Below are 16,953 nucleotides of genomic sequence, written 5' to 3' on the forward strand. Positions count from 1 at the left end.
GAGCAAAATGTGGATAAAATACCACATACCATATTGACTGTTGCAGAAGAAGTTGATTTGTAAACTTACATGGGTTAAGAGAGAAGTCAACACATCACAAATGCTGATTTTTCTGATACTAATAAGTAACAATGCACAACTAATCTACAGCACAAAGTAGTAAATCTTCTTCCCAATCAGATATTCTGATACAGATGAGTTATTGAATTGATTAATGAAATGCAAACAGTACTAGCCGAAGTGAACATATAACTTAGCTGTCACCTAACGCCTTACTTTTGATTTGGGTTTTTTGGGGGCCATCTGATATCCGCAAGGGAAGCCCTGTTGCAGTGTGTGCTTCACTTGGCAGGGCGTGGGGGGCCTTAGCTCAGGCACAGCCAAGAAAGGGCTTTAAAGGGGAGTGCATTAAATATGGCAGCAATGATTTGTAAACAAATGAAGAGTGATCATTTGAATTGCTTGTGTTTTGCTAAGATATAAATAGCATTTGAAATCCTGCCTATCACAAAAGAACAGATTGGAATAGCAGATGTTGTGCCCAACCTCAAGAACACCTCACCCTCAGATAAAGTTAATCATTAGATTGCCAGAGTTATGCAACTATGCTCACTTCCTTGTATCGTGCTGTTGCAGAAAGAGAGATTTGCTTAAGTCTAGTGAACAGCATTGTTTGTTTTTTTCCTCCTTAATTGTTCTAAGCAAATTGTAAGCTCACAAAGATCTAGGACTGTTTTGCATAGTTGATTCATTTTCCCTATCTAATTAGCTGTCTCTTCTGGAAATATAAAATAAACCATGCAAAGTGCTACCAAACTGGATGTGCCAAAGCAATTAAACATATCTCAGTGTACCCAGTTACTAGTGACAGATTCAAAGATTTGTTATTGAAGCAATAACCAATGAATTGCTTGAGTTCATTGCACAAATGGTTGAGGAAAAATTAAATTAATTCCGCTTTAAACTGTGAAACCAGCTACAGAGGCAGCGTGCTCTGCCCCTTGGGGAGTGGAAGGGAGAATGCCTCATGCTGCTGTGGAGTAGCACTGAGGAGTTCAAAATTTATTTGACTTAGTCGCTGGCCACAACATGAGGGTTTGCAAAAGAAGGAGTAGTTAGTGGTGCAAAAGGTAAGGGAGCCTCCCATCTTGATTAGCAACGTGGAATTGAATTACTGTAGGGTTACTGAATATAAAGAACCCCATCTATTAGTGACTGTCCAAACGTTGTCCATTTGTACATATCAGTTATTTACAACCCTAAAATTGAGTCATAAAATGTCCCTTAAACATCTGGTCTGATTCTCAGTGCAAGCCACTTCTTTAAAGCTTTTGACTGTATTTCCTTTCCAAGTGTAATAGCAACACATAACCTGGAAGACTTTAATCTTTTATAAGCTCTTCAGCATCTGGGTGTGAAGTATTGATTCTGTGGAAGGGTAACCACTTATTGCCTTGTACGCTATAATGCAGATTCTAATATGGTTTGTAGGTTGACGGACGTTTGTATCACATTTTGTTTTGCAGAAGCGTTCTTCAACCATCCTTTCCTTGATCAGATTTCAACAGTCAAAAAGTGTAAGTAGTTGCATTTTCCCACTTATTTTCATAAGTTAGCCATATTAGAAAAAAATTATGCTATTGAGTGGCGTATTCTTTCTGAAACATCTTCCACAGATCAGCAGTCATGCTCCACTGTTAGTTTAAAAAAAGTGTGAAATCTTTGAGTGTCATGTTTGGTTGAAATGTAGTTGCCATTTACGCATTTCTTAGACATTTCAGCTGGTCTTAAGTAGCACTGTGTGAATGCGTTAACTGTGTACTTACAAGCTCTGAAAGTGTTTATAAATTAAAACCAGCCCTGAGGAAATCATTGTATTGTGTCAATTCATTTGTTTGAAAATTCATCTAATCAAATCTCAGTCCTCTCTTCCTCCTCCAGCTTGCCCTGTTCCAGTGCCCACGTATGCAGGCTCAATCTCTGGCAGCTCCTGCGGTAGTTCTCCTTGTCGTTTTGCTTCTCCTCCCGTAAGTTCTCTGTTTTGCTTCCAGAATAACCCTTGTCAAAAACATATTCCTCCATTTGCTATTATGTGCAGGCAGAAATTGTCAAATCTCCTCTAACATGTTTTTTAATTTCAGCTCTCATAGTCTAAACAGTTACTTTAAAAAACAAAAATAAAAGGCAGAGCAAGCCGTACTGCTGCCTTTTAGTGCAGCAGTTTTGTAAAGGTTTTCAATCCTTTCCCACTCTTCATGCTTTTTTTTAATAAGACTGTGCCAGATCAGTAGTTGTGCTGGTGTGAATTCCAACACAGTGAATAAGCTTCCCCGGTAATCCGTGGATAGCCTCTTTCTGGACTCTTACGAGGTCCCTTACACTGGCAGAGACTGATGGCCATCAGTTCTCTAGCCCTTTTTGGAGTAAGTGCCACGATCTCTTCCTGGGTCCATGAAGAATGATGACTGAATGAATAACTTCAGAGTCACATTATCTATCTGAATATGAAATTGTGTATCTGAAACGACACCTAAGTTGGCTTCAATATATCTTTCAAAAAAGGTTTTCTTTACATACGTATTTAGTAATAAGGTTCCTTGCCATCTGAAAAGGGTCTCACAATTCAAATTTAAAATTAGTATTTTTAAAAGACTTCGGAGAATTTTTATAATTTAAATGCATATATTTTTCACCTTTACTTTTGTTCCCTATATTCTTTCCAGCTAGCTATGCACAAGGTAGCATTCACCCTATTGTATTGGGAGCCTGCCCTCTAAAGGGAGATCCTGCATCGTGAACCATTTGGGCTTATGATTCTCACTTTTTCTTCAGTCCTTGCCAGACATGCAGCATATTCAAGAAGACAACTTGTCTTCCCCACCATTGGGTCCTCCTAACTATCTTCAGGTGTCCAAAGATTCCGCCAGCACCAGTAGCAAGAACTCTTCTTGTGACACAGATGATTTTGTTCTGGTTCCACACAACGTCTCTTCAGATCACTCATGTAAGAATCTTCTTTATTTTGATGCTTAAGAACGCTTCCCACGCTGTTTTAAAAAATATTTTTGTATCCTATTGTTGGGGTTGCTCTTATTTTCTCCAAACCTATCTTAATTTATATTGGGAGCATGTTCCTTGATATTTTATTGTGCTTTCTTTCCTAAGAATACCCTTCTGTTTATTGCAGAGTGTATTTCATCATTTGTAAAAGAGTGAGGATTGGAGGTGGCACCAGAGGTAGAAGGGTTAGTTTCTGTGCACATACCCCTGTATCCTAGGTTTTATTCTGAGCTGCTTATCAGAGTGCCTGAGGGCAACAATGGCATGGGGTTGAAATCAGGGTCCTTTAATTCACAGAGAATTCTGATTTATTAACACTGGAAAAACAAGCCCATCGTGAATAAGGGATGCATAGAATCATTAGGTGTCCTAGCAGTTGACTGTGGGCATGCTGTAGCATGTGACTTGTAGACCAGCTGAGCATTGCCAGTCAACTTTATAAGGTTCAGTTCCTTGCCTTTCTTCCATCTACAGCAACTTACTGTCTCAAGTTAAGAAACAATGAAAGACTAGACTTCACAACCATACAGTTTCACACAAGGCTTGTACTGTATATTGTGTTTCGTGGTACTCCGTGTTTTCATTTTTGTTAAACTTTCATCATGGCAACATAAGCCATGAATGTTTAGTGGCTTGTTTGAATCGCCTGCTTTCCCCAGGCCACTGCAAACATCTCCGTTTTTAAAAAATGTTGTCCAGGATCTTTGGCTCAGTTAAGTGGTTTTGTGTTCCGAGGAGTTTCTGGAGATCAGTGGTGTAGGGTTTCGCAGCGCTGACATACTGTGCTGCAGCTAGTTATACGTTGCCTTAAACATTAGGGTTATTTGGGAATAAAATCTTCGATACTCCTTTTCAAAACCAACTGTCTGTTACAGAACCAACTTTCTCTGGAACAGCTTACATTTGGGTTAGATTTGGGATATCTTCTGTGAAGCAGTTCATATTATTTCTTGCAGCTAATATGGCGATAAAGTTTTTTAGTTTGCATGTATGTAAAGTATAATAGACATTAAAAAGATTTCATATAAGCAAGACTATTGAAGGATGTATCTTCAAGACTTGACTAAATTATGTTGGTTTCAATTTGTTCTCTGCTTTTTTCTGTAGATGATATGCCATTGGGAGCAGCTGGCAGACGGGCTTCGAGCGACTTCATGATGTGTGGAGGGTATGTGTGCTGGGTTTTATCGAACTAAGTTTCATAGTCTAAAACTGATATTGTAGTACGGCTTTACAATTGTTGGATTTTGGCAGTGACTGGTTTAATTTTACATTGCTAAGTGTGGAAGATGAATATGCCCAGTAGAACACACACTGACTATTTAAATAGCTCGAGATCAGCAAGTTCGACAGAGAACTCAATGTTTTTCTTTTTATAGATAGATCTTCATATTCTGTGACAGTGTTTGTGGCTTCTTGTTTTAACAGGCAGTCACCATTAACCATTTCTGGAAGCTCAGGAACTTTACAGAAACCATCCTCAAGCTCCACCCGAAGTAGTTCTTCTGGTTCAGCTAACAGGTATGTTATTGAGTTGATCTCCCATCTTTTTAATGATTTCTCTGTTGCTGTAGGGTTTTTTTTTACACTGCTGTTGCCTACTGGAAACTCATTTAGGATAGTGCAACTATCCCAGATCTTTCTTTATTATTTGCTGTTAACTGGGTTTTAGCAGTAGAAGGTTGCTCAATTAACTTTTGGCTCAGATGCACCCAATTAAGTTCCTTGAGGAAAGAAAGAATTTGTGTTTGGCTTTTTGATTAATTCTGAATGTCAGCAGCAGCATTAGGTGTCCAGGCACAGCCCTCCAGAAAAGGGGTCGACATGTCTGATTAGCATTATGTGGTAAACCACACTGACCTCCAGTTAGGGATTCTGGCCATTAAAAGCAGCTATTGAGCTATAAAAAAGTAAGGCTGCTGCAGTTAAATGTTGATAAACTGGTACACTGATGTGTGCAGTGCTGGTTCCAGGATATGAGACACAAGGTGGGTGAGGACCAATTTCTGGTGGTGAAAGGGATGAGCTTTCGAGTTACACAGAAATGAGAGGAAGAACTCTGTAGCTTGAAAGCTTGTCTCTTTCACCAACAGAAGTTTGTCCAATAAAAGGTATTTCCTCACCCACCTTGTGTGTCTGGTACGCTGATAGCACATTGGCTTTTCAGACATACTCGTGTACATTAGAGTTTTTAATTGTTAGTGATCCACCAACATCCTTCAGTATCTTGGAACTGTGTGTGTTGAATAGCTATCTGCAAAGAGACAATGGTTTACAGTCCCTTTTTCTGTATGTGGAATTCTGCTTTGCAATATACCAGACTTAAATGTTCAAAACACTTTGTAACTGAAGACAAAGTTCTGGGTACAGCTTGTCAGATGATGATGACAAATAGCAATTCATTTTTTTTTGACTTGGTGACATTTGGAAAACGTCATGTGTACCCATGCTTCTATCAATACCTAAACAGAAGAATTTAATTTGTCATTTGATGAAATAATGCATTTCATAATCCTATTTTTGTTACAAGGGAAAAAGTGGGATGATTATCCAAATAGCGACTGCAGATAATGACTGTTTCCTTGGCTTATGCTAATGTTACAGGAAGATGATATTGCATTTGTTTTGTTTAGAAAGGCTTGTCATAAGAAGATAAGTTTATCACTTTGTGCTGATCACAGAGCAGTTTGCAAAATCTGCTAACATATGGGCTGTTAAATATAAAAGGTGAAGCTTATACCTATTAAGGGCAGAGAAACAGAATAGCTGATTTTTGAATGCCTTTTAGGTCTGAGTTGTTTTGTATGCAAAATACTGTAAGTATAGTCTGAAAGTCTCTTTATGCTCTAAATTAAAGTCAAAGTTAATGTTAATTGAAGTTACGGAAAGTATTTTAGGTGCATTTCCACATTGGTAATGTCAGAGAGCCACTTATTTGTGCTGGCTAGGAACAGGTGTTTGGTATTCCTACTACAGGTTTTTTAATTACTGCTTAATCAAATTTTGAATTATTAGGTCTGGTTACTATAGGTGACCTGGTATCTGGTGACCTAACAGCCAAACGGGGTTAAGAATATTGAGCTGCTTTGGATGTAGTTTGAAAAAGTAGTGTGTGTATATTATTGATGGTCAAGATACTTTGGTTTTATACAGTTCAAACTACAATGCAATTTTGTTTTTCAAGCTGGGAAATATTAATTTACAGTTAGTTACAAATTTTTCATCAGGTATAATTAATCTCCATGGAGAAATGATTTTTTTCTGATTGACTGGTTAATTTAATTTTACTAAACTGTGTAACTGTATGAATAATACCCAGAGTTGGACTTTGGGTGGAGGCTTCCACTGCCCTCCAAGAATAGCTGTATGTTTCTTCAACGAAATGAGGAGCAGGGAAATAGGTCACAATGTTGACTTTAAATGACTTTATAGTTAATATTCAGGAGATGAAAAAGGGGCAACTCACTTTTTTCAGGGCAAAATGAAGAACTTGCTGTACAAAGTCTAAGTAAATGAGCTTTGCACATAACTAAGAGGGAGTGGGGTCAGGTGAGGAGAGAACTTCACCCAACCCAGCAGCACGACCTGAAGCATCTGCATAGCCGCCACCCCTGCTACTGATATAGTAACTGCTGCTCCCCCTGCGCTTGGAATTTAGATGTGGGGCATCTGCTTCATTCCCCCACCATGCCACTGGATGCCTTTGTACAGATTCTGTGTACGCAGCCTGCCCTCTATGCACAGAAGCTTTAGGCCCTTCCATTCAGCATGTGACCCCTAAAGCTGTGGTTTCATTACTATCTTTTGGCAGATTCACCACTGCAGCAGATGAGGTGCAGAATATCTTAATTGTTGCAAAGCTGAGAAACTTCTATAAATGTGAGCTGGAGTTCTGCAGCCTGATGAGACTGCCAGAAAACTGTTGACAGAGTATTATCTGCTCAAATGTGCTCACAACTCCTGAATTAACAACAGTATCTAGTCACTGAATAGCAGCAAGAAGAGGCACTGCTCTCTCTCATTAAGGAAGCACCATCCCCAGGGGAGTTGTAGATCATGTTATGTTAGGAGGTATTTTCACAACAGTTTTATCCATTTGTTTTGCCTCCCTGTGTTAGAGTAAAGCAAGTCATGAGATCCTTAAAAGGGTTAGTGAATGGGAATTCAGTGCTGTATAAGGAAGGAATATTTCATATAATGGAATGGCAAAGTAATGAATGCAGCTGTTTCAAAATAATATCAAGAATCCAGCTTTCAATAGAACCAAAGCCAGGCCGTGGTTGCAGTGACTACTCATTTCCTTCAGCTTTAGCAAGGTGGGTAGGAAAAATTGTTGCTTTTGGTCAACTTCTGTCTGCCACTTCCTTCTCCAGAGAGAGTGAATTTTTTTCTGAATAATTGATGACTTGGCACTTCTGCCTGCTTGCGGCTCTCAGCTTTCTGTTATGCTGACTGGCTGCTCCTCTGCTCCATCACTGAGTCTGTCTTCCAGTGGTTTTCTGCAGCTCCTTGGAGGAGCATTTCATTAGACCAGAACATGCGTGGTGGAATAGCTCAAATCTAACTGTGGAGAGAGGGAACAGAAGGTTCATCTGGAAGATGAAAATAGTTCAAGTTCTTTTGAAAGTGACTAGTTCAGGTGGACCCTTGCTGTCTGACTAGAGTTAGCTTACACACAGGAGTGCACAGATGTCCTTTCCTCCTTCCAGTTTGCCTTCGATTCTGTTCCTCTGTTTGCTACTTCCCCCCCTTCCTTTTGCTTCTCGCTGTTGCGTTCTTTCTTTTCTCACTATCTTCTCTAAAGTTCCTTTGTGGGTCCAACCCCAAATATGCCCTGTTGCTCCCACCACAGCCCACAGGCTAGATTCCCAGCAAGGGTTCTCTTCTGCCGCTTTAGGGGTGAGGTAGGCTGAGGCTGATTTTTGGGACATTATCATGAAGGTACCCTTGGGGTTAAGGCCAAGATTAGAAGAGTTGGTCCGTATAGTCTGTGCTTTTTTGGGGTTACACTGAGGTGGTCCTTTTTCCCAATCTTCAGTATCTGTGCGGAGTTTGTCATTCAGTCGTCTGTAGCTGGCTTCTGGAAAGAAATGTTATGAGCCTTATGGGACACAGGACTAGTACCGTATGTGAGGTAATCTGCTGGATTTTCAGTTTCTTGGTATGTAAAATCTGCAGAGGGATTTCAGTTTATAAAGGTGAGAAACGAATATCGGAAAAGAGTACGAGCATTGCTTTGGCAACAGAGTTAGCCAAAGGAAGTACATTCTAGAAAAATACTGTTATGTTTGGCATATATGTATCAATTTCCCCAACAGCTGAATAACCCTATGTTTTCTCCTGTACTGTGGTTTGGTTTGCTGTGAGTAAAATTCAGCAAAGTGTGAGATTTGTTAGTCTAGAACCACCAGTGCTTCCTTCGTCAGCATGAAAGCATTGTTTTTTTTGGGAATAGAGGATATCCGTCAAGATGCTACACAAAATTTGGTGCATTTAGGTAGTTTGTCTTCGTCTGCTGAAGCAGAAAACCTAATACAGGCTGATATGTTTTACACAATAGTTATCCAAGGGGAAGCATGAGAGAGCCATGGGGGACAGAAGGGATAAGGCATCTAAGACAGAAAAGAAGACCTTAAAGAGGACAGACAAATCTCACTGGATTTTATTTTAAAAAGACAAAACAAACTTGAACAGGTTTTATATTGTGTATTCACAAATTACCTTCGTACTGGATAGAAGAAAAGCTATGAATCAATTTTTAATATAAACAAATGCATTATAAATTAGAAAACAATTGAAATTAAGTATCAATCACACAATGCTTGTAAAAATGGTTTGATTTAAATCTTTCTAATGATTTTTTTCTCTCTCTGAAGTTGGTAGTGTGTATGAGGGACCAGAGATCTTCCTTGGAGGGATCTGTTAATTGGAAACTGTGCTTAAGTTATGCTTTTACTTGAAAGTGGTGATAGCTGGTTAAATTCTTATCATGGAGAAAGTTGATCCACTTATCAAAACTAACTTTGAGACATAAGTCACTGACTCTTATTAGCTGAAGTACATAAGACTCGTCTGCAGCTTGATGAAATGGTTCAGTGTTCAGGTGTGGTGTTCTGGTCATTTTGTGCACGTAGGAGTTGGTTACATAACATGTTTTCTTTTTATGAATTCTCAATGTCTCTTGGGAAATCTCTGATTGTGCCTTAGTAGCTTTTGTAAACATTCCCGTCAGTTTTGCTCTTGGACTTCCTGTTCTTTACACAGTGGGTTTTCCTAGAACCACTTTGTTTTGAAAGGTAGTGAACAGAGGAGTCTGACTGGGAGGAATGGAGTTCTGCTGATTCGCAGACTGTGCTGCATGATTGATTCTACCAGTTAGCGTTGCAGTTCTCTGCACGCAAAAGGCCAGTGTAAGAAAAGCCCATTAGTGGCAAACTGGTCTTGATCTTGCTTTATAAGTGATTGAGCCAAACTTGGATAAACTGCAGACTGTGTTGTCTACGTGCTCTTCAAAACGGGAGTTTGTTTGCCTGTTTCTGGGATTTTCTTTAAATCGGACAATGGTTCAAATTAGTGAGAGACCCACTTACCAGCAGTCATTTCCTCTCTCAATACCTTCCAACTTCAGACAATGTCAGCCTTCAGTGTCCCCACGCAGCGAAACGGCACCTATTCCGGTTCCCACTCAGTTACGGAATTATCAGCGTATAGAGCAGAATCTCACATCTACTGCCAGCCCTGTGTCAAACCCCCATGGATCACCTAGGTGAGTTATTCCTTTTTCTCTTGGCCTTCATTTGTGTTTATACACTGAAAGATGTCTTGTTGCATAGTAAATTGCTGCCAGAGTTACTTTTGTGTAAGCTGAATTAGATGAAGAGTTTAAATGTTTTGCACGGAATAATTCAAAACAGACTTTACAATGAGTACAACATATTAGTTCATCACAATCTGCAGTTAGATGGCTGGCAATGTAGTGAGTTTTTCAGAAAAAGAGAAGTAGAGAAACCCTATAATAAACTTGGTTTTTCCACTCTAAAATGTTGCCCAAGGAAATAAAAGGATGAATTCTTGCTCTCTTGTCCTTCTTTGTATATTCTATTATGACATGCACTGAAATGTCAGTAATAAGTTCTTCTGTTCTTATTTCACACGTTAATGAATGCATGCATTGTTTTATTAGAACATCAAGGGACAGATTATGGTATGTGAGTTGTTAATTAGTGCTTCATAATAATAAAAAGCTCTTCTGGCGAACTAGACTTGCTGCTTCCTGGCCCACTCCCAGACTTTCACTCTTTATCCTGTACAGTATTCTATAGAGCCTTGGGACTGGGACAGAAACTGCCCCCCTTTCAAAAGGTTTACTACATTACTGCTCTTTGAGTAAGGTACCTTTAACAAGATAGGTCTCTGGCCTTCCCTTCTCAGCTTCTTCCTTTCTGGTCCTCTGACAACAGATTGCTCTGCTTCTTGTTGGCTGATTAACCCCACCACATGCATAAGGACTATTTGCAATGTGAGGATGGGATCCCCAGCCTCCCAGCCCATTTATCTTATTTCGGTACCCACTGGAGCCAGAACCTTAGGTTCAAGAGACAGATAACTTGCAACCTAGTTTTCTTTTTAAAAACAAAAAAATCACAGTTAATCTGGACTTTTCAAGATTTCTAATTTTGAGGCTATACTACTGCAGTTTGGCAAGGGCCTTACTTTGTTTTTAATAACTTGTTCCCAACAGCTGATCCGCATACCAGGTCCAGTACTTCACTCCTCTGATGGGTATATTCTAAGCTCCCTTTTCCTGCCTTAATGATCAGCATTTGTGTTGGAGTCTGTTGCTGTTGCCTGCTTTCCCACTCAATTGTGCATGCAGCAATGGGAGTTCACAGGGGTCCATGCTCTATTATGGGCTTAATTGCACAGGCTATTACAACTAGGGTCTGAACTGGTAAAATGAGCTGTCCAAAGGTTGGGAACATTTGTGGTAAATGACTTCTAATTTGTAATATATTACAGCAGCGTCAAAAGTTGTGATTCCACTTTGTGACCAAAGGATATAAAATGCTGCTTATGTTTGGTGTAGAGGGTTCAGTTTAAGGCTTATTTAAAATCATATTTGGATAAGCATCAATTTCATATGCTTCCCTAAAATGTCATGAGTTTGTTTTGGGTTTGATCTTTTTAGATCTGCAGTGGTGAGACGGTCTAATACCAGCCCTATGGGCTTTCTGAAGATAGGCTCCTGTTCACCAGTACCAGCAGACACTGCGCACGGTGTTGGACGCAGGCTGTCCACAGGGTCTTCAAGACCGTATTCTCCTTCGCCATTAGGTAAGCTCACAAATCAGTAGATAATGAGGGGAGGTATATCAGGAATAACTTTGACATGAGAGTATCTGGTAAATTCAAATCTTGTCTATTTAGATTTCATTTGCAAAAGTGGCTCATGTTAAGTGATTGTTTAAAAGAAGCCTGCAATCTATTGTTCTCATACTGTTGTTCTTCCTTCATCAGTAAGGTAGAAATGTAAACTTTTATTCTTGCTTTTAATTTGCTTAGTTGGAACCATACCTGAGCAGCTTGGGCACTGTTGCTGTGGTCAACCTCAAGGGCATGAATCAAGGAGTAGAAATGCCTCAGGTGAGTGGCATTAGGCCAAGTTCCATTTCACTATAGACCTGAAAGCACTGGATGAAGTTGGATTTTAGTCCCACTTTACAGATAGCCTTTCTGTGCCTCCATTACCCCCAAGTGGCTTACCGAAGGTTACATGGTAAGTTTGGTGACCTAGGTACCTTTTCTAAATACTACAATCTCCATCCCTGTGGTCCGTCCACAAGACCATAAGGAATTGACTAGTCTCTGTAGTTCACAATATTAAAGGACAGCTCTTCATTCTGGTCCCCTGCATGTTATTTACCAAGGATGGAAATGAACTTAGAATATAATCAGTAACAGTAAAGTACTTCTCGAAATGTGGTTGTGATCAGCATGTCATGAGAAATGGCAGCAAGAAATATCACTGTCTGTGTTCAACATTCCCATCCTCATTCCCTCAGGGAACCGACCAGTATCTGACATTAGTTTTGCTATAGGCATTCAATAAACTTAGTTCATCATAAATCATTAGGGCATGCAGGCAGCAAACTGAGGAAGGAGGAAATAGGACTTCATGATGCTTTATTTGATACTATTTAAGATGGGTCCTTCCACTAGCCTCGAGGGATACAGAAGAATTGCTCAGAAGAACAAACTACACCATTTCTAACTGAGGTTTAAATAGTGACTTTGCCACCAGTGTTGGTCCATATCTCTCCTGCTCACGGGGCACTTATGTCTGAACTATCTAAAATGTTAGGTATCTTACATTGAATTAGAACCATAGAGTTAGAAGGGACCACAAGGGTCATCTAGTCCAGCGGTTCTCAACCAGGGGTCCAGGGCCCCCTCAGGGACCGTGAGCAGGTTTCAGAGGGTCCACCAAGCAGGGCCAGTGTTAGACTTGCTGGGGCCCAGGGCAGAGAGCCAAAGCCTGACCACATAGGCTGAAGCCTGGGGCCCGGAACCCCGCCACCTGGGGCTGAAGCTGAAGACTAAGCAACGTAGCTTTGTGTGGGCCCTTGTGGCCCCAAGCAATTGCCCTGGCTTTTGTATGCAGAAAACCAGTTGTTGTGGCACAGGTGGGCCGTGGAGTTTTTATAGCATGTTGGGGGGGCCTCGGAAAGAAAAAGGTTGAGAACCCCTGATCTAGTCTAACCCCCTGCCAAGATGCAGGATTTATTGTCTAAACCATCCAAGAAAGATGGCTATCCGGCCTCTTCTTGAAAACTTCCAGTGAAGGAGCAAGATAGGAAGTTTTTCCTGAGATTTAATCTAAATCTGTTATGCTATAGGTAAGATGTTTAAATGTTAAGATATGCTGTTGAATTTTTTTTGTTTACTTGAAACTTGTTTCCCAAAACTGCCGCCGGTAATGAACTCTTTCACTTCTAAGACAAATGTAGCTAGTAGCCAAACATTTTTTAATATCTGACAACTGTCTGGCCTGTGTGAAATGAGTTCCGTGTCCACGGTGCTTCCATATCACAAAAATAACTAGCACATTTGTATTCATATTAGCAGTCTCCACAGAGATCAAGGAATGTGACTAGGTCTGCAGACTGAAATATTCTCTTGGTTCAAAAGATGATCCCTCCAGAATATGATTAAGCCACTTTCAAGTTGTACATGTATCTGTTCTTGACTTAAATAGGGGTTTATAGGACTGTTCATTTAGTGCCAGCAACAAATTCACTTAAACAAGTACCCTGCCACAACTCAGTTCTGCTCTTTTTATAGCCTCTTGAGTATTTAAATTCTTTTACCTCTTATTAATGATCTGCTTAAGTCCTTTTCATGTTTAACTTGTACCATTTCTTAATATTAAAAGATTCTGGTATTTTTAATGGTAATTATCTGTCTTACCCATTTAAATGGGTATTCAAATTCAGAAGCCATGGAAATCATGGCTGCCCAGAGATAAAGTGAAATACCACCACCATTTCCAAGGAATTGAAATGTAAGCATGTATGTAGAGCTTGTGTAATTAACTAGTAGTTTCGGTCAACAAAGGAGAGAGAGCAATTTACAAAAGAACTAAAAACTTTAAATTCAAAAATCCAAGTCTCAAAGAGCCACTGGCTGATTTTTTTGAAGTTTCTAAACTCTCCAGCAGAAGAGTGAAGGGATTTCAGGCAATCAAAACTGCTGACTGAGAATTCAGAGGAAGAATCGGACATGAGCACTCTGGAATTGTGGGCAAGCAGGTTATTTCCAAAACAAAAAGAAAAGGAGTACTTGTGGCACCTTAGAGACTGACCAATTTATTTGAGCATAAGCTTTCGTGAGCTACAGCTCACTTCATCGGATGCATACTGTGGAAACTGCAGAAGACATTATATACACAGAGACCATGAAACAATACCTCCTCCCACCCCACTCTCCTGCTGGTAATAGCTTATCTAAAGTGATCACTCTCCTTACAATGTGTATGATAATCAAGGTGGGCCATTTCCAGCATAAATCCAAGTTTAACCAGAAGGTTTTCCTACCCCCCCCCCAAAAAAAACGAAGGGGAAATAGGCTACCTTGCATAATGACTTAGCCACTCCCAGTCTCTATTTAAGCCTAAATTAATAGTATCCAATTTGCAAATGAATTCCAATTCAGCAGTTTCTCGCTGGAGTCTGGATTTGAAGTTTTTTTGTTTTAAGATAGCGACCTTCATGTCTGTAATTGCGTGACCAGAGAGATTGAAGTGTTCTCTGACTGGTTTATGAATGTTATAATTCTTGACGTCTGATTTGTGTCCATTTATTCTTTTACGTAGAGACTGTCCAGTTTGACCAATGTACATGGCAGAGGGGCATTGCTGGCACATGATGGCATATATTACACTGGTGGATGTGCAGGTGAACGAGCCTCTGATAGTGTGGCTGATGTGATTAGGCCCTGTGATGGTGTCCCCTGAATAGATATGTGGGCACAGTTGGCAACGGGCTTTGTTGCAAGGATAGGTTCCTGGGTTAGTGGTTCTGTTGTGTGGTATGTGGTTGTTGGTGAGTATTTGCTTCAGGTTGGGGGGCTGTCTGTAGGCAAGGACTGGCCTATCTCCCAAGATTTGTGAGAGTGTTGGGTCATCCTTCAGGATAGGTTGTAGATCCTTAATAATGCGTTGGAGGGGTTTTAGTTGGGGGCTGAAGGTGACGGCTAGTGGCGTTCTGTTATTTTCTTTGTTGGGCCTGTCCTGTAGTAGGTGACTTCTGGGAACTCTTCTGGCTCTATCAATCTGTTTCTTCACTTCCGCAGGTGGGTATTGTAGTTGTAAGAATGCTTGATAGAGATCTTGTAGGTGTTTGTCTCTGTCTGAGGGGTTGGAGCAAATGCGGTTGTATCGCAGAGCTTGGCTGTAGACGATGGATCGTGTGGTGTGGCCAGGGTGAAAGCTGGAGGCATGTAGGTAGGAATAGCGGTCAGTAGGTTTCTGGTATAGGGTGGTGTTTATGTGACCATTGTTTATTAGCACTGTAGTGTCCAGGAAGTGGATCTCTTTTGTGGACTGGACCAGGCTGAGGTTGATGGTAGGATGGAAATTGTTGAAATCATGGTGGAATTCCTCAAGGGCTTCTTTTCCATGGGTCCAGATGATGAAGATGTCATCAATATAGTGCAAGTAGAGTAGGGGCGTTAGGGGACGAGAGCTGAGGAAGCGTTGTTCTAAATCAGCCATAAAAATGTTGGCATACTGTGGGGCCATGTGGGTACCCATAGCAGTGCCGCTGATCTGAAGGTATACATTGTCCCCAAATGTAAAATAGTTATGGGTAAGGACAAAGTCACAAAGTTCAGCCACCAGGTTAGCCGTGATGTTATCAGGGATAGTGTTCTTGACGGCTTGTAGTCCATCTTTGTGTGGAATGTTGGTGTAGAGGGCTTCTACATCCATAGTGGCCAGGATGGTGTTATCAGGAAGATCACCGATGGATTGTAGTTTCCTCAGGAAGTCAGTGGTGTCTCGAAGGTAGCTGGGAGTGCTGGTAGCGTAGGGCCTGAGGAGGGAGTCTACATAGCCAGACAATCCTGCTGTTAGGGTGCCAATGCCTGAGATGATGGGGCGCCCAGGATTTCCAGGTTTATGGATCTTAGGTAGTAGATAGAATATCCCAGGTCGGGGTTCCAGGGGTGTGTCTGTGCGGATTTGATCTTGTGCTGCCCAGCTTGATTATCATACACATTGTAAGGAGAGTGATCACTTTAGATAAGCTATTACCAGCAGGAGAGTGGGGTGGGAGGAGGTATTGTTTCATGGTCTCTGTGTATATATAATGTCTTCTGCAGTTTCCACAGTATGCATCCGATGAAGTGAGCTGTAGCTCACGAAAGCTTATGCTCAAATAAATTGGTTAGTCTCTAAGGTGCCACAAGTACTCCTTTTCTTTTTGCGAATACAGACTAACACGGCTGTTACTCTGAAACATTTCCAAAACAGTCATTGCTTAATGGAATGGAATCAAATCAAGGTGTGAGGTAGAGCAGTCACTTTAACTATAGTAAATGTAGGCCTCATAAGGTAATTAAAAGACTTGGCTAAATAGTTACAGGCACTTCATTGCGTGAACTTGGAAGAAGGTTTAAGATGAGTGGTTTTGGAAGCACCAGTTTATGGCTGCTTTAATTGAGAGTTAAGCCACTTTAAATCACTTTTTTGTAACTTATGATAAAAAGATTATCAGAATAGGAAAAAGTCAGAAGGGTGGGTTCCCTTCCTCACTTCCTGTAATAGCCCTTTGGAAGCACCAGTTTATGAAACAGAACCAGAGTTCAAAAAACCTGTTGATTTGGCTGCCTCTTAAGAAACAGATACATTGCCATGCTACTATACAGTATAGCATGAAAAACAAGCGAAGAAATTAACCACTGTGCTATATTTTCAAAGTTCTGCAACTTGACTTAAAGATAAGTGAAACTGTTAGCACTTCACTGTCTGAGTTGTTTAAGATTGTGAAGAGGTACATGTTATCTGCAAGGCTGTGACCATGAGATTTCAGTATTATGTACAATCCTCACTTGGTGCAATACCTCATCTGAAAGATAAGAGGATGCCATCAAATTTCAATCTATATAATTGATGGCATTGATAACTGGTCATTTTGAGTTTGAAGCTTGATATTAACAAACTACTTGCATTCCCATTAGGAACACTTAGAATTTACAGCATCACATTTTAACGATCCATCTGGAACTTCAGCTGCACAGACAGAAAATACCCCCTTTAGGAAGGGCACCCTTTTTTGGATGCAACTTTGAGAGAATACTCCTTACTCAAAGCTCATTATTTAACCAAATGGGTCC

At 40.5% G+C, this 16,953-nt stretch overlaps 1 protein-coding gene across 1 annotated transcript in view; it reads left to right on the forward strand.

Annotated features, from left to right (window-relative positions):
- The window catches only part of ULK2 (unc-51 like autophagy activating kinase 2), a 54,050-nt gene that overhangs the window by 27,066 nt on the left and 10,031 nt on the right, over positions 1-16,953 (forward strand). Inside the window, exons 11-18 of the mRNA XM_075120906.1 lie at positions 1,527-1,577; positions 1,942-2,027; positions 2,833-3,004; positions 4,168-4,228; positions 4,489-4,581; positions 9,689-9,826; positions 11,249-11,394; positions 11,623-11,703. Coding sequence (XP_074977007.1) covers positions 1,527-1,577; positions 1,942-2,027; positions 2,833-3,004; positions 4,168-4,228; positions 4,489-4,581; positions 9,689-9,826; positions 11,249-11,394; positions 11,623-11,703 — 828 coding nt within the window. The remainder of the gene's footprint in view (positions 1-1,526; positions 1,578-1,941; positions 2,028-2,832; positions 3,005-4,167; positions 4,229-4,488; positions 4,582-9,688; positions 9,827-11,248; positions 11,395-11,622; positions 11,704-16,953) is intronic.

This window comes from Caretta caretta, chromosome 17 (genome assembly GCF_965140235.1).
Source record: "Caretta caretta isolate rCarCar2 chromosome 17, rCarCar1.hap1, whole genome shotgun sequence".
Taxonomy (NCBI): domain Eukaryota; kingdom Metazoa; phylum Chordata; order Testudines; family Cheloniidae; genus Caretta; species Caretta caretta.